The 27,685-nt window shown below is 42.1% G+C and overlaps 1 protein-coding gene across 1 annotated transcript in view; it reads left to right on the top strand.

Moving 5' to 3' along the window:
- Positions 1 to 27,685, top strand: part of LOC136858171 (solute carrier family 22 member 2) — a 509,914-nt gene that overhangs the window by 199,684 nt on the left and 282,545 nt on the right. The window contains exon 4 of the mRNA XM_067137526.2: positions 9,041 to 9,147. Within this exon, the coding sequence (XP_066993627.2) occupies positions 9,041 to 9,147 (107 nt within the window). The remainder of the gene's footprint in view (positions 1 to 9,040; positions 9,148 to 27,685) is intronic.

Below are 27,685 nucleotides of genomic sequence, written 5' to 3'. Positions count from 1 at the left end.
CATATTGTGTTCCATAAAACAATTACGAAATTCAGTCTTAAAATCTAATGAACATGTTGTGTTAAATATAATGGTTTATTCCATAAATAACAATAGTTAAAATTCAATTCTTCCGTATTAAAAATACGTCCATCTAACGTCTCATAATGTGCTAAAAATGTATTAAATATTGCGATTTATCTCATCGGGGAATATCTTAATGTGTGAATCATAAGATGTAGTTAATTAAATATGATTTGGCGCGCGGCTGTGAGTTTGCATCCGGAAAATACTGGGTTCGAATTCCACTGTCGGCAGCCCTGAAGATGGTTTTCCGCGGTTTCCCATTTTCACACCAGGCAAATGCTGGGGCTGTACCTTAATTAAGGCTACGGCCGCTTCCTTCCAACTCCTAGGCCTTTCCTATCCATCGTCGCCATAAGACCTATCTGTGTCGGTGCGACGTAAAGCCACTAGCAAAGAAAAAAAACCAGATTGTTTATAACACGGATCTGGTTGGACAACTGAGGCGTCTCATTTGAAGCACAAACAACCAGATGTAATCGGTGTCGTGACATAAATCTTAACATAACCGTAAATGACCATCTGCATATATGTTAGCTTTAGTCTCTGTGTGTCTGTTTGTTTGTCTGAGTTCTTATAACTTGAAAACTACTGGATGTATTTCTAGCAAATATCTAGAATCCATCTGTCGTTGGGTAGGTGATAGTGCCAATATTATTTCTAAATCCCTCAATGGACTGGGGTGTTTATACGAAACCGAGGCTGATTTTTCACTCCCAAAAAATATACACAATCAAACTTGATGGAAATCTACCTGCTTTAGTGGAAATCAATTTTTAAAACATTTTCTTCATGTGCATCATTTTGATAGGAGGATTAATAAGGGAGATATCGATAACGGACGGTTTTTCAGTCAACTCCCAGTGGTCTCAGCTCAAAAGCGGGTGCATGTAAAATATATTTCTTACAACTGGAAAACTACTGGAGATATTTCAACCAAACTTCACATTTAGCATGCACCTATCCAAAGGTAGATTTTAAGGCCCATACCATTTCAAATTCCCGGAAGTGACTGGGGCTTAATAGGGAACGGAACAGTGATTTTACTCTTCCACAATATACACAACACCGGGCGAGTTGGCCGTGCGCGTAGAGGCGCGCGGCTGTGAGCTTGCATCCGGGAGATAGTAGGTTCGAATCCCACTATCGGCAGCCCTGAAAATGGCTTTCCGTGGTTTCCCATTTTCACACCAGGCAAATGCTGGAGTTGTACCTTCCAACTCCTAGACCTTTCCTATCCCATCGTCGCCATAAGACCTATCTGTGTCGGTGCGACGTAAAGCCCCTAGCAAAAAAATAAAAAAAAAATATATACACAACATGTGATACACTGATTGGCCAAAAGTCATGAGAAGACACTGAATGTGATGTTAAGAACGAGTTGCTCCTCCGCGAGCCCTCACAACTGCAGCAATACGGCGAGGCTTCGACTCTACAAGGTGTTGGAATCGTTCTGAATGGATCTGGACCCACGCACCTTGCACTGCTATTCGTAATTGGTCTTGTGTAGTTGCTCGTTGGTGCGGGGTTCATGGAGCGTACGCCAGCATCGAGAGCATCCCATAAATACACGATTGGATTACGATCGGGGAATCTCGACGGTCAATTCATTGTCGTAACTTTACTGGAGTGCTCCTCCAACAACCTGTGTGCCACCACAGAGCGGTGATATGGCGCGTTGTCCTGTTAAAACATGGCATCTCCATCAGAGTACTCTAGGGCCAGATAGGGATTCAGTAGGTCTGAAAGAATGTCCACATCACGTGAACCTGTCAGCGCTCCCTGCAGCCGGACAATGGGGCCTAATTACGACCATAAGAACGCCGCCCAGACCAGAACTGAGCTACCTCCCGCCTGGACACAACCTTGTTGGCACGCAGGATCCATAGCTTCATGGGGCACACGCCGCACTCTCACCCGCCCATCAGATCGATACAAATGGAACCGGGATATATCGGACCATACCACACGCCGCCAGTGTTCCATGGTCCATTGCCGATGTTTGCGGGCCCATGTACGTCGCTGAGCTCTGTGTCGAGATTTCAGCGAAGGGACACGAATTGGTCGTCGGCTGAAGTTGCCTCAACTGGGCGGTGATCTGACTCACAGTAGTCCGTCGAGCGCTCGGTATGGTTCTGCGGAGGCGACGTGATGTCCGTTCGTTAAAACACCTCTGGTCTTCCCGTGCGGCGGTTTACGATGGTGGTAACATTGAAGATCCACCCTCGACACTGTTGACCTCAGAAACCCGAATTCGCGTGTAATCTCCTCAGTGCTATGACCCATGCGCCGTGCGTCGATGGTCATGCCACGTTCAAAGTCGGTTAGCTCGCGACATGTTTCCACCTTCACGACATTGGTGTCTGTGACAGACTGCTCATCTAAGCAGCAGCTAGCCGCAACGCTAAGGGGTCATACACGACACATTTTCTAATGGAACACCCTTCCCCGTGACTTTTTGCCACTCAGTGTATATCTTTTAGCTTTGATGTCTGAGTTCTTATAACTGAAAAACTACTTGATAAATTTCTACCAAACGTCTTATATAGCATTCACCTGCCCATGGGTAGGTTTTAAGGCCAATATTATTTCTAAATCCCTGAATGGACTGGGAGTTTATAGGAAGATCGAAACAGTGATTTCACCCTCCTACTCAATATACAAGACCAACCTTTATGGAAATCTACCAGCCTTAATGGAAATCAATTTCTAAACTATTCTTCCTTAACTTAGATCATTTTCTTCATATTCCTTTTTTCTCTTCGTATTGCTGTCCCCTCTTTTGTACATAATGTAATATTTATTTATTTTTTTACTGTACTATACCGTTACTTGTGTGTTATATCTGTATTTATCTTAGTGTGTCTAGCTATCTTCGTTTTACGTTAAATCTTTAATTTTCCTCGTTGTTTCGTTTCTCTTCATGTTTTGTGGTTAATTGGTGTCTCTACAGTTATTTTGTTAGTCTTTAAGTTTTTCTTCTATTTTTATCATTATGTGCTTTTTGTTCATTGTTCTTCCACTTATTTTTTATGTTGCTATGTGCTACGCCATTGTAAATATTTTTTTTTTATTGCGGAACTCTGTAATTCGTCTTCTCGCTGTTTTTGTTTCCGAAATAAATAAATAAATAAATACATAAATAAATAAATACTTTTTCTCATGTGAACATTTTCGATAGGGGGATTAATAAGGGAGATACCATTAACGGACGGTTTTACAGGCTAAGTCATGTCACTTAAAGGTGGGTTAACGTGAATGGCTAAAGAGCGATTTTACTCTTTTCGATAGAACATATAACAAGAGAGATTATCATCAACGATTGGTTTTGTGAGTCTTCAGCGCCATTCCATCTTTCAGATAAACTACAGTATGTAACCAAGAAGTAGAGAGAATTTTGGACCAGAGACGGTACCTTTCATCAAACTTTGTGATCGTCCTCATTCTGCCTCAGCTTTGATCAGCTTTATCGTACTTCACGTTACTACCACAAACTATCGTAGAAAAATATGTTTAACATGCCGTATTAAACGATGGAATACCGAGCTCGATAGCTGCAGTCGCTTAAGTGCGGCCAGTATCCAGTATTCGGGAGATAGGTGGTTCGAACCCCACTGTCGGCAGCCCTGAAGATGGTTTTCCGTGGTTTCCCATTTTCACACCAGGCAAATGCTGGGGCTGTACCTTAATTAAGGCCACGGCCGCTTCCTTCCCAGTCCTAGCCCTTTCCTGTCCCATCGTCGCCATAAGACCTATCTGTATCGGTGCGACGTAAAGCCAATAGCAAAAAAAACAAAAAACAAACAAACAAAAAAAACGATGGAATACAGACATCTAACTTCGTATGAATTCATGAAGGAATCGTGTAATCCATTACAAATTCTCGTGCGAAGAACCGGTACATATGCTAGTCTATATAAATAAAATCGTAACGACAATGTGTATATACATTGACTATTTTGGAGAAATTTTCGTAGAGATCCGTTCCTGGAGGACTAATGACCTCCTGCACATTTTTTAGCTTTGTTGTCTGTTTGTTTGTCTGAGTTTTTATAACTTGAAAACTACTGGATATATTTTTACCAGACTTCATAATTAGAATTCACCTGTTTTTCGACAGGTTTAGGGCCAATATTTTTTCTAAATCCCTCAATGGACTGGCAGTTTATACGAATTCCAAACCGTGATTTTCCACTCCCACAACACACAACTCCCTGTGGGTGGGGAACGCAGACGAAGAATACACCCATGGTATCCTCTGCCTGTCGTAAGAGGCGACTAAAAGGAGCGACCAAGGGATGATTGAATTAGAACCATGAAACTACTTGTGATTAGTACCACCACGCGGGGAATACCATGGGTCGCTATTACTTGCGCGTATTACTACGTTAGGTACCAAATAGGTTTGTGATTAGTAGCAATCAGGACCTGTGCGAATTTCATTACCTGTGAGTAGTACCATAATGTGTGTAATACCGTGAGTCTACGATACTTTTGATTAGTACCGCACTATGTCAAATACCATGGTTCTATTTTCAAGCGATAAGTATCATTATGAGAGGCCGATAACCTATATTTTGGACCCCTTTAGCTTGCAAGCATCATCGATTCAGTATTGAGCTATAGAAGCAGTCTATTGGTCAGTATTACTCTTGTTCTCCGTCAGTTTCTGAGACTGAGGCATTGCGGGTCGTCTCCACTGATCGTTTTAACCTCATATCCATCCGTTCATTTTTCGTTCTCACGCTTTGAATTCTGGTCAGTGGAGGATTTTGGATTTTTATTTTGTCATTGCATTTCGTCTCATTTCGTACCATCAGGGGCCGATGACCTAGATGTTAGGCCCCTTAAAACAACAAGCATCATCATCATCATCATCAGCAGCACTCCCACAAAATATACACAACCAAACTTAATGGAAATATTCCTGCCTTAATGGAAATGAATTCCTAAAACATTTTTCTCATGTGCATCATTTTGATAGGAGGATTAATGAGGGAGATATCATTAACGGACGGTTTTTCAGTCGAAGTCCCAGTGGACTTAGCCCAAAAGTGGGTGCATATTTATTATAACTGGAAATCTACTGGAAATATTTGTACCAAATTTCATATTTATCATCCACCTGTCCAAAGGTAGGTTTTAAGATCCATAACATTTCAATTTCTCGGAATTGACTGGACGTTTATAGGAAACCGAAACAGTGATTTTGTACTCCCACAAAATACACATGACCGAGCTCGATAGCTGCAGTCGCTTAAGTGTGGCCAGTATCCAGTATTCGGGAGATAGTGGGTTCGAACCCCACTGTCGGCAGCCCTGAAGATGGTTTTACGTGGTTTTCCATTTTCACACCAGGCACACCTTTCCTTTCCCATCGTCGCCATAAAACATATCTGTGTCGGTGCGACGTAAAAAAAATAGCACAAATATACATGATCAACATTAATGGAAGTCTACAGACCTTAATGGAAATCAATTTCTAAAACTTTTTTCACCGGGCGAGTTGGCCGTGCGCGTAGAGGCGCGCGGCTGTGAGCTTGCATCCGGGAAATAGTAGGTTCGAATCCCACTATCGGCAGCCCTGAAGATGGTTTTCCGTGGTTTCCCATTTTCACACCAGGCAAATGCTGGGGCTGTACCTTAATTAAGGCCACGGCCGCTTCCTTCCAACTCCTAGGCCTTTCCTATCCCATCGTCGCCATAAGACCTATCTGTGTCGGTGCGACGTAAAGCCCCTAGGAAAAAAAAAACCTTTTTTCTCATGTGCACCATTTCGATGAGAGGGTTAATAAGGGATATATCATTAACGTACGGTCCCATCGGATTTAATCCCGAAATGGGTGTCATTTGTAATCTACTCATTCAGGATTGTGTTATTAAGTGTATATGACGTCAAGGTATCACTTAGAGTTAGCGTTTATAGAAAGATTCCTACTATATATTCGTTAAATTAGGTCTATCAAAAGACTGTATACAACACACTTTTAAAAATATGTTATTTCCGTTATTTTATACCGTGTACGTATGTATGGTACGACGGTAAATAAGAGAGATGCTTGCGAAAAATTGCATTTTTAATTCACGTCCCGTGGAACACCTGGTATATGTTACTTCAAGATGAGTTAACGGGAAGAAGTAAAGAGTCGTTTTACTTTTTTCGATAGAACAGATAATAAGGGGGGTTGTCTTCAACGATGGGCTTCATGAGCCTTCAGCCTCAGCGCCACTCCAGTGGTTCGAGAAACAACAATATGTAACCGAGAACAGGGAAAACTTCGCACAACTTCGGACCAGGAACTGTACTCTACAATAAACTATAAACGTCCTCATTCTATCTCGACTTTGTTCGTACTTCACGTTACTGCCACGTACTTTCGGATAAGAATATCTGTTTAACATGCCGTATTTAACGTTTGAATACAGGCAAGTAACTTCGCAAAAATTCATGAAGGAAACATGTAATACATTACAAATTCCCGTGCAAAAAACGGGTACAAATGTTAGTGTGAAATATATTTGCCTTTTTAAAGAAAATGGGACACTGCACTACATCAAATTATCAGAATAAATCAACTGGCAGGATTAGTGTGTTTCGCTTTCCAGTGACAAGCACTGATGAGCTCTGTGGGTACGGTACAAAATTGCAGGCGTGACAAATGGCAACCTACATATAATTCCGTCTTGTGCGAGATCAGTGAACTATTCCTGAAGAATCACTATATGAACGATTTATTTATGGGTTCCAATATGTATTTTATTTCGACATCGTTTTGATGAATCGCAGTTTGAACTGAAGAGTATAGATGGATGGAAATACACAAGTGAAATTCTATCCCAGAAATGTTCCTAATCCACCTATGTTTTTAAAATGTTGTAGGGAATCTTCCAAACAAAGGTATTAAAAAAAAAGAAGGAACAAAGTTAATAGGAACGGTATAATAATATTATTATTGGTGTTTCATTTTTCGAGTTAACTACCCAAGGGAAGTCGTTTAGCAAAAAATAAAGTACAGTACAGTAAGGAGCCTGGCATAAATAAGTGGAAAAAATTCCAGGACTCAGCCAAGGGCCCATTAGTCGCCAACCCGCGCTTCCCTGGGCCCCTTTCAGTCACCTCCTACGACAGGCTTAGCTCGAGCATGGGGCCACAATCAAAGCATAGTACTATGAAGACACGTAGTAGAAACTGAGGGATGTCAAACTCAAAGCGTCCGGACATGGTATCGACAACGTGACAACGCCCGCCCCCATACTGCCAACACTGTGAGGAATACACTTGAGAGATTTGTGTAGGAAACTCTTCAACAAACTCTCTACAGCCCAGATATTCATACCTTTGAGAATCTGAAGAAAAACGTTTGTCGAAATCGGTTTTCATCGGACGACCCTGTGCGTGATTGTGTACAGGTGTTATTCCGGTGACAGCCCGCCAGCTTTTTTTCAAGAATGGGACTGGCCGTCTTATCACCCAGTGGGGTAAATATCAACAGTTCTGGTGATTACTTTTGAGGTACGAAATGTTCTACTACACAATTTGGCAGGGAACCTGTTTTCATTTAACCGCCCTTTATTAATTTATGGAAGTTATTTTGTCAAGTATGTATAAGTGGAATATAACCCATACCAATGTCGCGTATCCTCGATGTTTTGTTTGATATTTTGTGGTTTACTTTTGGAAAAGCCAAGAAAACTTTTCATTTTTCACTGTGTTGGTAATTAAGAATAGTTTGTTTAATCACTCATATTTGAGCTTGTTGGTGTATTATTCTGCTAGTGGCTGCTAAACTGATCTTGTACTAGAGGAATGTCATATCACTTTACAACTCCGCCATGTAAAAAGAAAATGTTTCTTTAGTGTCGTTATACAGGGAAGTTAACGATAAATACTTTTTTAGTTTCTTAAAAACATTTTTTCCTATGAAAAGTTAAATCGATTCGTCAATCATCAGTATTAATGACGAGAGACAAGATTAATAGCATTAATTAAGCAGTAGTCAAATTTGGACATTTTCGTCAGAGTAGGTCACGTAGTACTAAGGGTGCGTTTATGCTGCAGCCTGGCTGCTGGCACATCACCAAGCCACGCTGCTCGATGTTAGGCGATGATGAAACAAACCAATGGATCTCAATCGGTGCTTTTACCCTGGAGCCTGGCTTATAGCTGCGCTGTTGGCTGCTATCCTCGCCACATCCATGGTCTCAAACACGTTTGATTTTCGAGCCTGGCACATCGCCGGCTATCCTCTAACTTGAACAGTGATTGGTTCTTTCAAGGTCATCTGCTCTCCCACTCTTTCTCTCTTCGCACTCTATACACATGTTCAGTGATCACTTGCTCACTTGCTATCTGAACCTGTCTTCGAACGCAATGCGATTTGGAACCAGCGGCATGCCGATCATCATGAGAGGTTCATATGGGATCAGAGTGACAAGATGACCAGCAGCCAGTAGACCTCGTTCTCAGTTTTATGAAGGATCATGGCCCGTTTTTAGCGTTTAAAAGTGAGGTTTCCATTGTTTTTAATTTTTCTTTTATTCTGTTAACTATATGTTTATCTATCTTTGTGTATTTTTAATTTGAATTAAATATATATATATTTTGCTAGTGGCTTTGCGTCGTACCGACACAGATAGGTCTTATGGCGACGATGGGATAGGAAAGGCCTAGGACTTGGAAGGAAGTGGCCAGCAGCGAGGGGCTAGGGCGAACATCCAAGCATGATGTAAGTATTCACGCATCCAAGTGCCAGCAGCGAAGCTGCAGCATAAACGTACCCTTAGTTATGCTGGGGTGGGTCAAGTATTGTTTGCGCGGAGAGCGTCACTTGTTATTCCCTATTATAGAAAATACAAACATGCTAAAGAACGTGCGCTTTAGTTCACTTTACGGTATCAGTGCATTAGTTTCATTCTGTATAAAATGCTCACCTGAAAAGTTGACATTTCACCTCACACCATATCATTGTTCTTTCAGTGGAACTTGACCTGTGAAGACAACCAATGGCAGCTGACCCTAGTTGGGACTGTCAACAGTCTGGGCCAGTTCGTAGGACTTCCTCTCGTTGGCTTCTTCTCAGATCGGTAAGTTATCTCACCGTATGACGTTTATTAATCTCGCATTCTGTCAACAGCAAATGGCATGTGTTGCTCAAACCGACTGCAGAGTAATTGCTGGTTCTTTTAGAGATAAATCGCAGGTTTCATAGCACGTTACTTTGCAGATCGGTTTATTTGGGTAAACTTTCTCTTTCATCGGTATATTGTTATCACTGTGGACATTAAACAACACTTGTTTGCAAAACATAAATAAGTGGTGTTTAAGATAATAGCAGTTTCCGGCTGGCTCCGCCCGCAATGTACAAAGTATGGTGTTGTTCGTTACTATTCTCACGGATGTATTTGCAAAGTTTCGAGTTAATGAAATAAAGCCCATGATCTGCTGTGGTAATAGAATGTAATATTTTGTCAACAAAACACTTGAAAACACATCACACAAAGAAAATTAATTAAACGTTCCTTGGAACAACACTACGCGCCGAACTGTTAAAAAGTCCTTCAAAGATCTTTGTCATGGAGACAAATGTACTCATAACTTTTGTCAGAATCTACCAATTTGAGTAAGTTGTCACCTCAAAAGAAAGCGCTTTTTCCATTGAGTGTTTTAGACCAAAACAAACTGCGTACCACAATTAGAACGAAATATATGATTGCTTCAATGAGAAAAAATGTTGAATAAATGACACGTCAAATTGAATGTGCACTCATAACTTTCCTCAAAGTCAACCAATTTGAATAGTTAAGAGCCGAAATTAAAGAGCTTGATCCACTGAGTGTTCTTAGGCCAAAACAAACTCCGTACCTCAATTAGAACCAAAGATATGGATGCTTCAGGGAGAAAAAAAAGAAAAATCAAATAATTTGAGGAAGGCGGAAGATAAATGATGATTTATAGTGCCTGATGACAAATCTGTGCATGAATACCTTTCAGTTAAAAAAATGAAGGAAATCGACCGGATAGAATGGCCGGACTGACTGACTTTAGTTTTCATACATTTTTTTAATATATAGATTATCTGATAGAATCATGAATACCAGCGATTAACAGTATGAATATGAAACGGAATGGCACGAAGTGTGTGAAAGGCTCCCTAGGCCTCACCAACTTAATACCATCGGGGTCAGAAGAGAACAAGAGTCAACTAAGGGAGGTCGGATAGAAAAGATGAAAGTGAGGTGCCTGGTCTGAGTAAGTGGAGAAGACTCCTCTAGGGTTCTCGTGGTTTTAACCCATGTTCCCAAGTTATGAGCCTGTCGTGTTCCCCTTTCATCCATCTGTTATGACTGGCATTATTTTATTTTACGGCCCCACTCACGGAGCGAATCTTCCATGGAGTCGGCCGTAACAGAGGATAAGTATCTCTGTAGCAGAGTGTGTTGTCAATGGTTTGAAATCCCATACACTCGTAACACTAACCAGCGGAAAATGGAAGACTTTAGTTCCTTAAAAGAAGTTGTGTTTTTTAATACCCCGAGGTGTTGGAGATCTTGTCCCACGAAAGTTATTTTACGTGCCGGTAAATTAATAGTCGTGAGACTGGCGTTCAAATACCACCAGACTCAGCTCAGAGGGAACCCGTCAATCTCCCCACCGTCTGCGCGGCCGTCCTTCAGATTCCTAGTTGTTGTTGTTATATGCAATCACATAGTGCTTTTGTATACTCAACTGCTTCACTTGCAGCATTTCTTGGCTTAACAATCGTTGTATATACGTGCCATTCCTTTAAAGGTTGACTTTCAGTTTTGGTTGAAGATTTGCCAGCTGTAATGTCTTTATGTATTTTGAATTATGTTGAAACTAATTTGTAATTGTGTTAATCTCGTGATCACACAACGTTAATGAGAAATACTGATCGTTGAATATCTACTAGATTGTTCGTGTAACTAGAAACAACACAAACATCAATGCCTGTGGGTGGCCTTAGAACTGGCAGCCGTTGAACCGCACAGTTCCAATATCTGTCCCTGAGCGACGCGTATCAACCGTGTCAACATTTTGGGGAACATTCGGGTCGGCCTTAGTGAAGATTTGACCATAAAACATATACAAGTGCTGCCTGGGATATGCTATGACATGGCCCATAGGCCTATGCGGCTGAAGGCTGATTTTAGCATCAGCTCTGCACAAGGCACAAAATGTAAATAATACACGCTTTACATTACTAAATAACATCTAAACTGAAACATATGTAAATTGTAGAAGACAAAAAACAAGTAAAAATATAACCATAGAAAAATACTTGTTCTTAAGGATATAAATGATGGCACTGCAGCAAAACTCCATAACGAGAATTCACTTCGTAGAGACAGTTCATTAAGTCTCAGCCAGTGGAAAGGACGAGGCCATTTATTTCAGCATGCCAGATGCAAAGTGTAGCATTGAAAGAACTATAGCTTAAAATACTACATTTTAGCGATACCTGTAACATACTTTTTAATATTACAATGGTCAACAGCGTGCCCATATTGAAATACCGGATCTCCATGTTAAGCTACATTGGATGTGCTCCGTGTTGTTGTTTATTTATTTATTTATTTATTTATTTATTTATTTATTTATTTATTTATTTATTTATTTATTTATTTATTTATTTATTTATTTATTTATTTATTTATTTATTTATTTGTGTCTTTATTAAGTGGCGAAGTTAGGGCTCTTGGCCCTCTCTTACACTTAACCACATACATTTTCTTTTTACAGTATTAATCTAAAGTATCATTGTAATCAATTACTGTTATTGAGATATGTAAGTCAGATAAGGAATTACAATAATACAATTAATTAAGGTTACTACTGATAAAAAATTATAGGATAAATAGAGAGTGGATAATAACAAAAAAATATATCAACTAATAACCTAAAGAATATATCTACAACTAGCTTAAAGAAAAACTTATTCAAATATAAGGCTAAATTAACTAGTATGTTTACGATCTGAGTGTACTAAAATCGATGTTACTATGTAGTCTATTTCTATGAACAGTCTTTTTTTTTTTGCTAGGGGGTTTACTTCGCACCGACACAGATAGGTCTTATGGCGACGATAGGATAGGAGAGGCCTAGGTGTTGGAAGGAAGCGGCCGTGGCCTTAATTAAGGTACAGCCCCAGCATTTGTCTGGTGTGAAAATGGGAAACCACGGAAAACCATCTTCAGGGCTGCCGATAGTAGGATTCGAACCTACTATCTCCCGGATGCAAGCTCACAGGTGAACAGTCTATAGCCTTACATGAGAGTAGTAGGAACTTCAATAGGATAGCCTAAGAACTTAAATCTAGTACGTCATTTTTGGTTTCATTCACACGTCATTCACTTTTACATTCATTCAAGTCAACTGTATGTACTCTGGAGGAATTTACGGTAGGCTGTTTTAAATGTCCTAGACGAGCAAGACTTTTTAATATCATCCGGGATCGTATTCCATAACCTCGCAGCGGAGACCAGAAATGAATGGCTGTAGGTTTTCGTTCGATGCGGTGTTATTTCAAGTAGTGATCCGGAACGAGTGTTCATTCCGTGGAACGAAGAAAGAAGCCTAAAATTGGACGATAGGTAGGTGGGGCTGTTTGAAGAAAGCAACTGATAGACGAGGGGCATTTGGTGCGTTTTTCTACGGTCATTTAAACGTAGCCATCCCAACTTTTTGTAGTATGATGTTATATGAGCATCATATCGGAGCTGGAAGGCATATCGAATGCAAGAGTTCTGTACACGTTGTAGCTTTGTTGCTTGTTCACAGGTTAGATCAGTCAATAAACTGTCATAGTAGTCAAAGATTGGAAATAGAAGTGTTTGTATGAGTTTTAATTTAAGGTCCAGTGGGAGAACATTTTTATGACGCTTCAAAGGATAAATAGATGCGTGTACTTTTCTGCACACATTGGTTATATGCTCATTCCAGGTCAGAGTCTCATTTAAGGTGACCCCAAGGTTTGTAACAATCTTGGAGTATGGAACTTCGGTATCATCAATGGTAATTGGAGGAGGATTGTGATTACTATTTAGAGCACATAGTAATTTTTTGTGTCCAATTATTATGCTTTGGGTCTTTCGTGGGTTGATGAGTATGGCGTTGTTCCTGGCATTCGTTGTGAGTCGTTGTAGGTATGTATTCATATGCTGGATGGCTTCGCATATACTATCTACACTGGTATGGTAATATACCTGTAGGTCATCAGCATACAGATGGTATGTACAGTGGACAAGTGGGGATGAAATATCATTGATATGCAGGCTGGATAATAAAGGTCCAATGGGTCACTCTCCCGCAAGTAAACTTCATTTCAGGATGCCTGGCTCAGCGAAGGGCCATAACTAGGTCGTTAACGATTCTGTCTGGATAAGACAGTTGCAGTATTATAGTATTCCACTCTGTCATTGAGAGTTACATTCAGTTTTATTAACATGTGTTAAAAAGGTAGTAATGCATTGTAAAACATCATTACAGATAGTTCTAAGTCTGAAAAATGGGAAGGGAAATATATTATTTGAGGCTGCAACTTCGACCATAATTCAGGCATTTCCGCGTCGCATCTTGATTATACATAAAACTTCCCGGGAGAATCTAGACGATCGCCTAAAACTTCTGTGGCCGCACCATGACAAGAAATTCGATTCTGGGCCGCACATGGGCATCTCCAAAAATTTGAATACAGAAATAGTGCTTCCCATTGAATGTCAAAATAATTACTTTGTTATACTCACGTGTACAGCTTTTTGACTGTGTCATGTTTACTTGACCAGTATACCAGAAAAGTACAAGGTTATCAGCTGAAGTGCGAACGACTCGTAGCTTGTCGCTGTTATTATCTCCTGTACCAAAATTGGGTGTAACTGGTGAGGATAAAGTTGCCAATTCGTTTGTTGCTCAATGGCGGCTATTCATTATTATCAGACTGTGAAGATGGTAGCTCTGAATGCAGAGAATAGTGTTGAAGAAAAGAATGCATTTTGTTTTGTTTTGCTATTTGCTTTACGTCGCACCGACACAGATAGGTCATATGACTACGACGGGATAGGAAAGACCTAGGAATTGGAAGGAAGCGGCCTTGGCCTTATCTAAGGTACAGCCCCGGCATTTGCCTGGTGTGAAAATGGGAAACCACAGAAAACCATCTTCAGGGCTGCCGACAGTGGGGCTGGAACCCACTATCTCCCGATTACTGGATACTGGAAGGTAAGAATGGTTATTCTTAATTTCCGATTTCAGAACTTAGTTTACGAAGTGTAAATGGAGAAGATGCCAAATAGATCATTGTAAAAATGAAATGGCGTATGGCTTTTAATGCCGGGATGTCCCAGGACGGGTTCGGCTCGCCAGGTGCAGGTCTTTCTATTTGACGCCCGTAGGCGACCTGCGCATCGTGATGAGGATGAAATAATGATGAAAACAACACATACACCCAGCCCCCGTGCCATTGGAATTAACCAATTAAGGTTAAAATCCCCGACCCGACGGGAATCGAACCCGGGACCCTCTGAACCGAAGGCCAGTACGCTGACCGTTCAGTCAACGAGTCGGACATAGATCATTGTTAGACAAAGTTACTGTAGTGTATAGGCGCATACTTCAGCCCATGGGGAAGTACTGAACAAATACGGCGTTTACTGATGTAATGCAATATTTTTACGTCCTGGAATTTGCCAAATATGAATAAGTTCTGACACTTCAGCGTTAATTTCCTTGAACGTATCAAGTGGAATAACTTAGACAAATTAAATTGCGGATGGTGTACTACTTTCCAGTAAAAAATGAAATGAAATGGCGTATGGCTTTTAGTGCCGGGAGTGTCCGGCGACAAGTTCGGCTCGACAAATGCAGGTCTTTTGATTTGACTCCTGTAGGCGACCTGCGCGTCGTGATGAGCATGAAATGATGATGAAGACGTCACATACACCCAGCCCCCGTGCCAGCGAAATTAACCAATTATGGTTAAAATTCCCGACCCTGCCGGGAATCGAACTCCGGACCCCTGTGACCAACGCTAACCATTTAGCCATGGAGCCGGACACTATTTTCCAGTAACTTGATTACATTTACGTTGTGGAGCGAACTGGTTGGCTGGGACTATCTGCTGAGAAAATCCAGCATGTATAGGAAACATATGTAAGGAGCCCAAACAAACCAAACCCCATATCACTACAGCCCTTGAAGGGTCTTGGCCTACCAAGCGACCGCTGCTCAGCCGGAAGGCCTACAGATTGCGAGGTGTCGTGTGATCAGCACGGCGAATCATCTCGGCCGTTATTCTTGACTTTCTAGACAGGGGGCCTCTATCTCACTGTCAGATAGCTCCTCAATTCTAATCCCGTAGGCTGAGTGGACCTGGAACCAGCCCTCAAGTCCAGGTAAAAATCCCTGACCTGGCCGGGAATCGAACCCGGGGCCTCCGGGTAAGAGGCAGGCACGCTACCGCTACACCACGGGGCCGGCTAGGGAGCCCACAAAAGTCGATAAATCGTGCAACCAGTCAACTTACGTTGTCGCAGTTATCTATGTGGCATAATCATGCGAACATTTTTTCTAAAAACCATATCAAATGCCGCTGCTTCAGGGTTCAATTTCCTGGGATCATAAACGTCTATTACAGTTTCCATCAGTAACAAGAGGAAGATGGATTTGGTAAGAAAATATTTACAGTGAGTAGGTCACGTTTCGCCTATATGACAAGGCGAATGGACACAACATGCGGACCTGAGGCACGCAAAATCCTCGTACAATCGTGGAAAACATTCATTATTCCTCTGAAGTGAATGTATTTATAAAGTCTATACTCCATTGTTCTTCGCGGAGGCGACTGTCACCAGCTCTCGTACCTAGAAAAGCTCCAACAGTGGCTGAAGTACCAACTAGAAAAAGCGCGAATTTCTTTTATCAACACGATGGAGCTCTACCACACTTCTAATGAGATATTCGCGACCACCTTCATTCTGAACTTTCTGATAGACCTCCTAGTGTGTGATTTTTACGTCGTGGAATTTACCAAACTTCTAGGGCCATTTTCTTCTCCATCAAAGATCGTGCATTCGAGCATCCTGGGTCACGACATTAGTCTCAGTTGCGGGAAAGATTGGTGCATACAAAAGCCGGTATCGACCGTCAGATGCTGAGTCGTATATAGCAGTAACTCGACTACGGGATTTTTTGTTTTCTGCATCACAAAGGGTGGATATATCCAGCATGTGTAAGGTACAACAGAAACACAGGAAGGATTTCTTCTGCTTTGGGTCATTCTATTTGGTTTTTGTTCTTTCCTTGTTGGACTATCAAGCTTTTAAAACCAGAGGGAATTTTGAATAATCCTGCAGGTTTGGTAATATACGTCCTCGGTAGTATAGCATTGTAATCATCTGCAGTGCATCCCTTCCTGCGCCTGTTTATAGTAACAACAGACACCAGAATAACACAAATTATAACCCAGAATTATACACTAATTGTAAATAGGCAGGCCTCTTGACTATAATCAAAAATGTCTACGCACAGCAACTGAGGACGTAGTTTATCATCATCATCATCATCATCATCATCATCACATTAATGAAAGTAATTTTACTTCTCTATCAAACTGAGGCGTTTTCTACTAAATGGTTTGTATGGAATATATTTTGACCCAACTAACTGTTAGTCATAGTTTCTGCTATATTGCTTAAAACCAGCCTGACAGATTTCTGAGCATTAATGCCAGCAAATCGCTCCTGTCTGAATTTGTCACTGTAGAAGTGGGCATGTAGCTAAAACAGGGAGAATGTGAGAATATATGAGTTTCAACACACTTTTGCTTGTAAAGTACGGCACTACCTTTTATACAAAATGGTAGGGCATATAGAAGATGTGGTAAAAAATGTTCACTGCACAGAGTATTGCGGATGGCAAAATGTGCTAGCAGGGGCATAACAGTGATGGAGTAAGACCTCTACTGGAATATGTTTCAGGGGTGTGGGATACGTATCAAAATTACTTGATTAAAGAACTGGAGTGGGTACAGACGAAAGCAGCTGGGTACTGTATGCGATGGGGACCACAGGGAGGACTAGCAGTGTCAGTAGTATGCTAAGGAAACTCTGGGTGGGAAAGTTTATCAGAAAGGAGATCGAGAGCATGAATGGTGATGAGGTTATGTACTGGGATATACTTGGCATACATCGGGAAAAGTGCTTGGAAGGATGTTGGAAATAGTGTGAAGACTGCTGAAGGGGTTTAAAGATGTAGGTTTATTCATAAGTTTTAAATAACGTTGTCAATGGCACAATAACCAGGGAAAATATTAATTTGTGGGAAGGGGCGAAATAGAATAGAACAGCTTATCAAAGGACATTTTCACCCCTTTCCCAAAGGATGTACGTTCTTTCAAAGGAAATGAAATGACGTATGGCTTTTAGTGCCGGGAGTGTCCGAGGACATGTTCCGCTCGCCAGGTGCAGGTCTTTTGATTTGACGCCCGTAGGCGACCTGGGCATCGTGATGAGGATGAAATGGTGATGAAGACGACACATACACCCAGCCCCCGTGTCAGCGAAATTAACCAATGATGGTTAAAATTCCCGACCCTGCCGAGAATCGAACCCGGGACCCCTGTGACCAAACGCCAGCATGCTAACCATTTAGCCATGGAGCCGGACCTTTCAAAGGAATAATTAGGTCATGGCAGGAGAATGTAAAAGCTCAGCAGGAGACAATATTACGAGTAGCCTGATTTTAGATTTTTTTGTCTCGTATATGTAAATGTGTGTGTGTGTGCTTGTTTTGTAATTGCTTGTGACTGCCATCGGGAGAAATACCGCATCTGTAAAAGAAATATTCTGATTCTGGCAAAGAGTTGGAAACACTGTTACAAATACACATTTGGGGTAACGGAACTTCCCGTCTTGATTTGAAATAAGGCTCATTGAAAACGAACTATTGGAGTTATGGGAAATGTAATCCAAAATTTCTATGCAATCAACTCTTTTTTTATCGACCGCGCTATGTAGCCACCGGGTAAGCTAGATTTGTAGTCTTCAGGCTTGGCAATGATGATGCTGGTTATGATACTGTGCCCGTCCCTACACCTAATGGCTCCGGCATGATGTCTACAGGGCGTTAACGGGTTGGAATAAAACAAATGGGCGCTTAACTCGACTAAGCTTAAGGGCATACAGGGTAGGAGACGGGTCATACCTAATTACAATGAGAACACATTCGGGTTAAAGATTAGATTAATACACGTGGTTTATTAGGCCTTAATGATGATGATGGTAATGACGCATTTATATACAAATGAATTACATGGATTATTATCAATTGTTGTTGTTTGTTATCGACTTTCAGTCGTTTGTGATGGATCCGAGTATTATCTATCGCAGAGCGATCCATTATGACGAGATTCGAACGGGAAAACACTTATCATAGACACTGAGGCTATGTGACATCATTGATCAATAGGATTAACATGCATGCAACGAATCTGAGCAATCCCTATACTAAACACACAACTATTCCCCAACGAAATGCCAAGAACGAACTCATAAAAATGTGGAACAAACGCCCGGGTTTGAACCGACCCTCACTGGTATACAAATCACCACCCCGATGGTCAACACCATCGGCAACTCAATTATAATCACAACAAGATACATAAACCCTTAAAGAACACAAATTATATACAGTAAACACGTGAGACATCCAGCCTTCGGTTGAGCATTGCGGTACCAATGCCGCTGTCGGGAACTGAACTGACACCCCTTGGGATGGAAGTGGGACTCTGAAACCCCTAAGCTACATTATACTCAAGTGTGTAATGACAGTAAACTAACAAGTACTGGTAACAATCGCCGTGTCATTTATTAGCAACTACATCATTCTGGCGTGTTGAATATTTCATTATTAGGCGATTCTTTCGCCCTCATTCTCTTCAACTCAAGGCTTCCCATTTTACGAGCGGACGAGCATACAAAAAAAACAACACTTCTCCTCACTAGGTCAACTGCCCCAGCCCCTTTGCACGGCGGGTGGTCACTGGCCTTGGCCGTCACAGGCATAACGCCCTTTCTTAACAAAACACCCCATCTCGGGGATCGTTCACTAATAAACTGAACTTCATTGTTCATTAAACAAAATTACATCGGCTCTCAATACTTCACTTCAACACACACATTCGTTTACAATATCATGATCCCGCGACGCGACACCGGTTTCTATGATACCAATACTTGCGGGATTACCATAACTACAATTTATTATTATTATTATTATTATTATTATTATTATTATTATTATTATTATTATTATTATTATTATTATTATTATTGGGTTCATCATTACACCATCTCCCTACACGACTTACCTGGAAATTAGACCATACTGCGTGATCATAATTAACTTCCTCGTAATAACGGTGTAATTAATCCATATCTAAATCGTGATTTCTCATAAAATCGTCACACGGTAATACAATTATGAATTAAATATTCCTCAATTTGCACTTAAATTGTGATAAGCCTTCCAATTAAAATCGTACACTTCCTATCTAAATATATGTCAGTGGAGGCCTGGGTGTCAGTTCCGAAGTCACATCTCGTAGTTCTGGGTGCTCACGGAATAAAATTACACTATTTACCAACCATGCATTATCATCGCTGGACTAACTACAACCTAACTTGAATTACTCTGAATTACTAACAATTAGTCTCCTGACGCATCAATAATTACAAGTTTCCCCAAATAAAATGATTAAGTCAATCTACTACTGCATGCAAATTCATCGTATTACCCCTTTATTTACAATTGATTGCTCAGACGTGTTACTAACTAAATAAAGTAAATAGAAGCTACGTGTATCATGGTAGCACATCTACATTACTGAAGTTACAATCTTTAACATTATAGCGTCAGGTAATGATAACTGTTCCCCGCCCAATCTGATTTCGTCATATTAATTATGATTTATACTCATCTCCATCTCGATGACCCGTTGTCAGCTCAGGGAGTCCATGGCTGGTTTAGTGCTGACCCATAGGCACCAAAGCAGTTACTGGAGGCACCATTCTTCTTTCCAACCGGGAGTCCATTGTTCTAGGTTGACGAAACCGCTGGCAGTATTCCTGAGGCACACAACACGTCACTATTTATTCCAAGATTTGTGTAGTTACATTCAGTGTGAACGTCCAGCCCCGATATCGGACCTCACTCCGCAATCCACGATTCAGTATCGGATTCCGCGTACCTTTGTTACTACTCGACACAGTAGCGCCGTAGTAATAATAATAATAATATTATTACAAATTATATTTAATGTTCGCGACACGTCCCTGATCTTTAAAGTTTAGACACTAGCATCACGTCTATCCAATCTCTGCAATATTTACGCACAGTACGCGATTTCACTTGTAAATTAAATTGAAATTCACTCAAACAAAAGATCGCTGGAAGCTCGACGGCACGAAGCTTCGCCGTCCGTAAGCCACAAATCCCGACTGACTCTTCTCCCTTTCTGCAGTAGTTTTTACTAGGGAGCGATACCCCTTCCACTAATTTGTGTAGCGCCTATTCCCGGCGTACTCGAGGTAAAATAGTGCGGATGGTCGGTGACCAGTATCTAGTTGGTGCGATTGAGACATAACCACTCAATTATCCTTCGGTGAATCTCTTTAAATTAATTAAAATATGTTCTGCTTCCCCCACCACACGGGGTGAAGTCCCGGTCTCGAGGAGCTGTCATGACACTAACCAGATGGCCCCAGTACTTTTCCACGCAGAAACAACACAGTATTCTTTCTCCTGCTGAAAGTTATCACGGAAGAGGACATTAAACACTCTAAATAAATGTCCCAGTAGCATTCATCCCTTTTAAATCGGGAGATGAGCCCCTAATTCGAGTTTTATTAATTTTCTACCTCGTCGGTAATTAAGTTGGCCAGTCCGATTCCAAGATGGCTCCTATATTCCGTTTCGAAAAAGTTAGTTTCCCCTCATTCTGTGAGCCTTGAGGAGGGATGTCTTCTCTCGAGTGATGTCATAGGGAATCCCCATTCGTAACCCCTCCCGGGTCTAAGTTGGCTTGGCTTCATCTGCGGGGCCCCCGCTACACAAAGGATAATACTGCGCAATAGGTCGCAGACAAAGAAATCTCATAAAATAATTTTAAAATACACAATTTATCTATCTCAATGGTATGAATATTAATTAGTTTCGGTATGACCTCTATTAATGATATGAATATTAATCATTTTCAGCGTTCTTTCCCTTTAATAGCATTGCGTGCGTAATTACTGAGATCGATATCAACCCAAGGTCCTTGGATCATGCCCCTGTCGGGTTCATATTCCCCTCTCCCCGAGAAGAAATGGGTACAGGCACTGGACACATTTCGTCGCTAAATATTCAATTGGCAATATCGATTCATAACTGTTTCCAAACCTTTGCTTTCTGGCGAAGTTCCTGGTTCTCTCTTTCCAAATAATATGCTATCTGACGCAATGCTTCTCTGTAGTTCTCCAGGTACTGACATTCTGGACATTCTTCATCCCCAAGATCTCTCTGTGAAAACAAATTCTCCAAATAATTGACTTCTTCGGCTTCCTCATTTGGTCCCGACTCTTCATCTGACACGTCACGTCGATCTTCTTCTCCGTCATCCTCATCCTCTTCTTCTTCCGTTGCTCCAAGTTCTTCAGCGTTGTCCACGTCTTCTAAGTTGCCTCCGGACGTATGGTACAACTTCAGATTTGCCGCGTTGTAGATGGTTTCGGTCGCGCCGTCCATGCTTTGCACCTTGTACGCGTTGTTGTCGAGGTTCTGGATGACTCGGTAAGGACCGATGTACAGTTCAGCGAACTTGTGGTAGAACTTGTTAGGTGGATCGGATACTGTTGGTCGTTTGACGAGAACAAGCTCCCCTACGCGCAGTGGTCGATGGTACCTCTTGTTACGGAGACGACGTAATCTTCGTTCTGCTTGGGCCTTCAAATGTTTTGCTGTCTCTTGTATGCATAGCTCAACCGATAGTCTAGGATCCTGCGGACATTTTAAGATCTCGTGCCATGGTCTCTTTGGAAAACTGTTGAAATGAATCACTGACGGAATTTGCCCGGTGGATTCGTGGATAGTGCCGTTGATACTTTCTGTGATAACAGGAATCACGTCCACCCAACGCCAATGTTGTCTAGGACAGTAGATACGGCAAAACTTTGCGATTTCTCGCATTATCCGCTCTGCGGGATTCGACTCCGGATGCCTAATTGAACTTAGATGATGTTTGATGTTTAAGTTTTCGATGTCTCGCTTGAAGTTTCCCGATGTGAACTGCGACCCATGATCCGTGAGAACACATTCGGGCTTGCCCATACGTGGTATGATTTTAGTCTTCAACTGATTTATAACGGCTCTAGTATTTGCCTTCTGGATCGGACAGAGAGTGACGAATTTTGAAAACACATCCACGCATACCAAAATGTATTGAAGCCCTCTCTTTCCCTTGGGAAGTGGTCCGTAAAAGTCTAAAGCGAACAGTTCCCGAGGTTTACTTGGCAACAACGGCTTCGGTTTTTGCTTAAGTAGGTATGGATTGGGTTTTACCCGTTGGCAAATGTCGCAAGTAAGGAGTACCTGCTGAACAATTTTCCTCAAATTTTTCCAGATAAAAGTTTCCCGAAGTGTAGCAATCACTTTATCTCTCCCTGCGTGACCTGTAACGTGATGAGCGAGCCAAACTAAATCAACCTGCAACGTCGTTGGAACCACGATCCTGAATTGCGTGTGGTCCTCGTCCACGAATTTATGCAGCATACCATTAAAAAATTGGTACTTCTCGGATCTTTTCTGAAGTTCACGGTATTCATCCGTCCCTGGCTGTATTCTACGTTGGAGGAAATCGATCAACTTCTTCATTTCCGGACATTTCTGCTGTTCTTCACCAATAGTCCGCAGCCTTTCTATGATTTCGCGGTCCCCTTGTTCTATCAACTGTATTTGGTTAACCACGATAGGTTCCGGATCTGGATTTCTACTGAGGGCGTCTGCAATTACATTTGCCTTTCCGGCGCAGTGCTCGACTGTAATGTCGAATTGCTGCACAAACAAGCACCACCGGCTGACTCTCTCGCTTGTTAATGCAGATTTCATCATGAACGTCAGAGCTTTGTGATCCGTTCTCAACACAATTGGGTACCCATAAATGTATTTCTTCCAATGGTTAAGAGCGGTCACGATCGCGAGCATCTCTAGTTCGGTCACGGTGTATTTCAACTCATGCGATCTTAATTTGCGACTCATGAAAGCCAAATAGGTGATCCTCTGTTCGGGTTCGGGCGTCTCTTGATATAGTACTGCCCCGACTCCTATAATCGACGCATCAGTTTGCACAATAAACTTCTGTGTATAGTCCGGATATCCTAATTTCACACTATGGGCCAACAGATCCTTTGCTTTAGCAAATGCTTCATCGCATGCAAGATCCCATTTCCACCTATTGTTTTTCTTGAGGAGATCTTGTAATGGTGCAACTATACTGGTATAGTTCGGACAATGATCCGCGAAAAAGTTACAAACTCCTAAAAATTGCCTGACATGTTTCACCTTCGTCGGCTTTGGAAAATTTTGAATTGCCTTTAATTTAACAGGATTGGGCATGATTCCTTCTGAGTCGATCACATGACCTAAAAATAGGATACTCCTTTGGCAGAAATTAGACTTGGGTAGGTTTACCTTGAAGTTGTTCCTTTCTAAATCAGCTAATAGTTTATCAAGTTTCTCCAGGTGCTCTGGCAAAGTTTCAGATGCAATAAGGATGTCATCCACGTACCTCACCGTAAACTGTTTAACTTCGTCACTGAGGTTACGATCTAGTGCCCTAATGAGCGCTGACCCTGCTGTTTTCAATCCAAAGGGTAACCGGTTAAAAACGTAGGTCTGCCCATCAAACAGAAACCCGGTCAAAATTTTGGTGGCTGGGTCAAGTTCAACGTGATGAAATGATGATGTCAGATCAACTCCACTAAATAATTTCATTCCCCGGAATTTCTTAAGGACCTCTTTTATACACGGGGCCTGGTCATACTCTGGGATTAATCGCTGGTTTATTGCTCGCGCGTCGAGGCAAACCCGCAACGAACCGTTGCCCTTCTCCACCACGACCAAGGGATTCAAAAATGGTGTGGGTGATTTTGATATAATTCCGTTATCCTCCATCTCCTGTATAATTTTCTTCACCCCAGCGTGAAACTTTTCAGGTATCGGATATGGTCTTTGCCGAAATGGTTCCCAATTGTTGACGACTAAGGAATATTTGAAATTTGGAATTTTCCCTGGACGTGACCCAAATACATTTTCGTGTCTCTCTATGACTCTCTGTAATGCGCCTTTGTCTTCCTCCCCTATCTTCGCTTCGTCGATCTTTTCTTGGACTACCTCCGCCAATGATGGTCCTTCATTCTCCGCTTCTAACTTGAAAATCATCCCTTCAAACTCCTTGATCATCTCGTCCCGATAGGCATCCCAGTTTGGGAAGCAATCTCCTCCTTCTTGTTCCAATTGTTCTATCTCCATGGTCCAAATTTTCTCCTCCCCGTGTTGTCCCTCGAAGTCGTTTAATCTTACATCTCCCTGAATTGAATCGTTCCTGAATCTAATTTCATTCTTGTCCATGTCAATGACCGCTTTGAATTCCCGAAGAAAATCAGCTCCAATGATGATATTATATTCCATTCTAGTCAAAATTATAAACGGATGTGATATGAGGTTGTTCCCAATTTCCAAATCTAGATAGGCCTGGCTATTGCATGTAGTTGTGCGGTCCGGAATTATTCCTCTAACCTTAATATTGGAAATCGGAATGATTGGAATACATTGCTTCGATTCCAGTTCTTTGACTAATACTTTAGATACCACGCTGACGCTCGCGCCTGTGTCTACAAGGCAACGAACCAGCAACTGGTTAACACGGACATAAATGACGGGTAACGCTCTGATTGGTTTTGGACATGCCTGAACGGGATCTTCAACGAGGTCATCGGGCTGAACTATCCATGATGCGATGGTCACGGACGTCCACGGTTCCCCCTTCGCGTCGGTAGTCCTCGAAAATCCGACTATCTCCTCACTCGGTTTTCCTAATTTTTTTTTAGCTGACCTCCGCCTCCACTTGAATATGGTGGTGCGCGGGGATCAAGATTACTGGCACGGTTTGCAGCATTATGTGCCTGTAGTTCGAGGCTCTCTGCCCCTCGACACTCATCCGACTTAGCAAACTGCTGCATCGAATCTTTCCACCGATCGTTTCCGGCCTGGGTATCTTGCAGATCTCTGACGTAACGGCGTGACTCATTCCTTCTGTCGTTGAGGTCACCCCGATAGTATTCTCGCGGTCTGTTGTTCTGTCGACCACGGTTACCCCAGTAGGAATTGGATGTTCTCTCGTAAGGTCGTCGCCCTCGTGCGCCGCTCTGTCCGTGGTTGTACCTCCCTGACTGATACCATTGACTCCTACCCTGGTCATTTCGACACTTCCATTGGTGGTTTTCCCACTTCGGAGACCTCCAATCCCTATTATTCCTGTTCTGGTTGCCTATCTGAGCATCAGTCTGGGTACTTGTCACCTGAGTACTCCGGTTTACCGACTGATCCCCCTCTCGAACGTTTAACGTGTTGATGGCTTCTACGTTTCTAGCTCGGCCGTGCCCGACATGAGATGTCTGATCCAACTGTCTTAACACGTGCTCGGCTTCCACTGCCGTACGGATATTTGCCGCAATCAACATGCGCTGGACGTCAGCTGGGAATTGCTTTGTGATGGCGGTTATTAATTCACTTTCAGTCGGCGGGCTGTCCAGTTCGCGCATCTTCACCAGCTGGGACGTGAAATAATCGCAGAACCTTGTGGGTCCTCCCGAAGCGTACCTCCTCGAGTAAAGCTCTAACCTAAGTCCTTGCTGCGTGTCCAAACCCCAGTATTTTTCCAAAAATAGCTTCTTAAAGCCTTCATAGCTATCAAAACAGTAGCGGAACGCTTTAAACCATTCGAGAGCCTGGTCTTCCAAAAATTTTTCAACTACACGTAACTTCCGATCCGCTGGTACCCGATGATCTGCCATATAATCATCTACCTCGCGGAGGAAACTTTTTGGCGTAGTCCTAGTGCCTGGTTTGAACTTCTTTGGCTTATCATCCGCCGAACGTAAGAGACTATACATCGGTATTGAATTCTGGCCAAGCAAGGTCGACGTTCTCTCGTCCATCGTCGGTAATTTATACTCTTCATTGCCGGGTAGTTGCTCCTTGAACAGACTGTAGCCCATTTGATGTGATCCGCTACCTAATTCCATTTTCTTCATTCCGGCCGTTTCCATTTTGAAATGTGGTTCATCCCGGATGTCTAATTTCTTCATTCCCTCTATTTCTTCGCGAAGCGCGTTAATTTGTTCTTCGTGGATCTCCAATTTCACCATCATTTTCGAGCCTTTCTCTTCGCTCCATTCGTGGATCTGTTTAGCAGTCTCTCCTACTATTTGTCCTGACACTTCCTTCCGTAACCTGGCAAAAGTTAGTTTCGTATCGGACTGCGCTGCTTGCGATACTGACGTAATCTTTTCGTCTAGGGCCTCAATTACCGCCAAGGCTTTCTCCGTCCTTTCTTCAACGATCCTGATATTTATCTGGTTGTCCTTGACCTGCTCCACTATCTCTTCGATCTTCGTGTCGCGGTCATTCGCTTTGGACCTGACCTGTTCCATCTCACCATTCAGCCGATCGATTTTCTCATTTACATCCACGATTTCGCCATTCACGCGAATTATGTCTCTCTCGATACCGGTCTCAACCTGACCAAGCCGCTCAACTATTCTCTCGACCTTTATTTCAACAACGGCATTGAGCTGAGAAACCGCGTCTATTTTATCGCTTAGTTCCTTAGCCCCCTTTTCGCATTGTTGTTGAACCTCCTGAATTTTGTTCATTAAACTACTGCATTTCTCCTCAATCATCTTACTAGTCTCGGTTCGGTTTTCTTCCAATTTAACCTCAAAATGTGTTAATTTACCGTCAAAGTTCTCTAGTTGTTCTCTGACCTCCGCGCGCCCCTGTTTGCATTCATTTTCAAGCGTCTTAATATCGTCCTTCATTTCCTCCCGATTCGCCTTTAAATCGTCCTTCACACCGTCCTTCATTTCCCTAATCTGCGCACTGTTATCTTCCATCCTATTCTCCATCTTATTTTCAAGTGTCTTAATATCGTCCTTCACACCGTCCTTCATTTCCCTAATCTGCGCACTGTTATCTTCCATCTTATTTTCAAGTGTCTTAATATCGTCTTTCACACTGTCCCTAATCTGCGCACTAGTCTCATCCATCTTATTTTCAAGTGCCCTACTCCGCGCACTGTTCTCTTCCATCTTATTTTCAAGTGCCTTAAAGGCGTCCATCAAAGCCCGCATGGCTTCACTATCCATGTCGCTATCCTTTGAGATGACAGGACCCCCCTCGCTAACGTCGGCGTCAACAAACCACAACAATATATAATTATTATTGATTTTAAAAGAAAGGATTCTTCTATCCAAACTTTACGTTCTTCCAGCTTCAAATAATCTTTACTTT

Source organism: Anabrus simplex, chromosome 1, assembly GCF_040414725.1.
Source record: "Anabrus simplex isolate iqAnaSimp1 chromosome 1, ASM4041472v1, whole genome shotgun sequence".
In the NCBI taxonomy this organism is placed as follows: Eukaryota; Metazoa; Arthropoda; class Insecta; order Orthoptera; family Tettigoniidae; genus Anabrus; species Anabrus simplex.
Note: the sequence above shows the minus strand (reverse complement) of the source record. Positions and strands in the feature narration are given on the sequence as shown.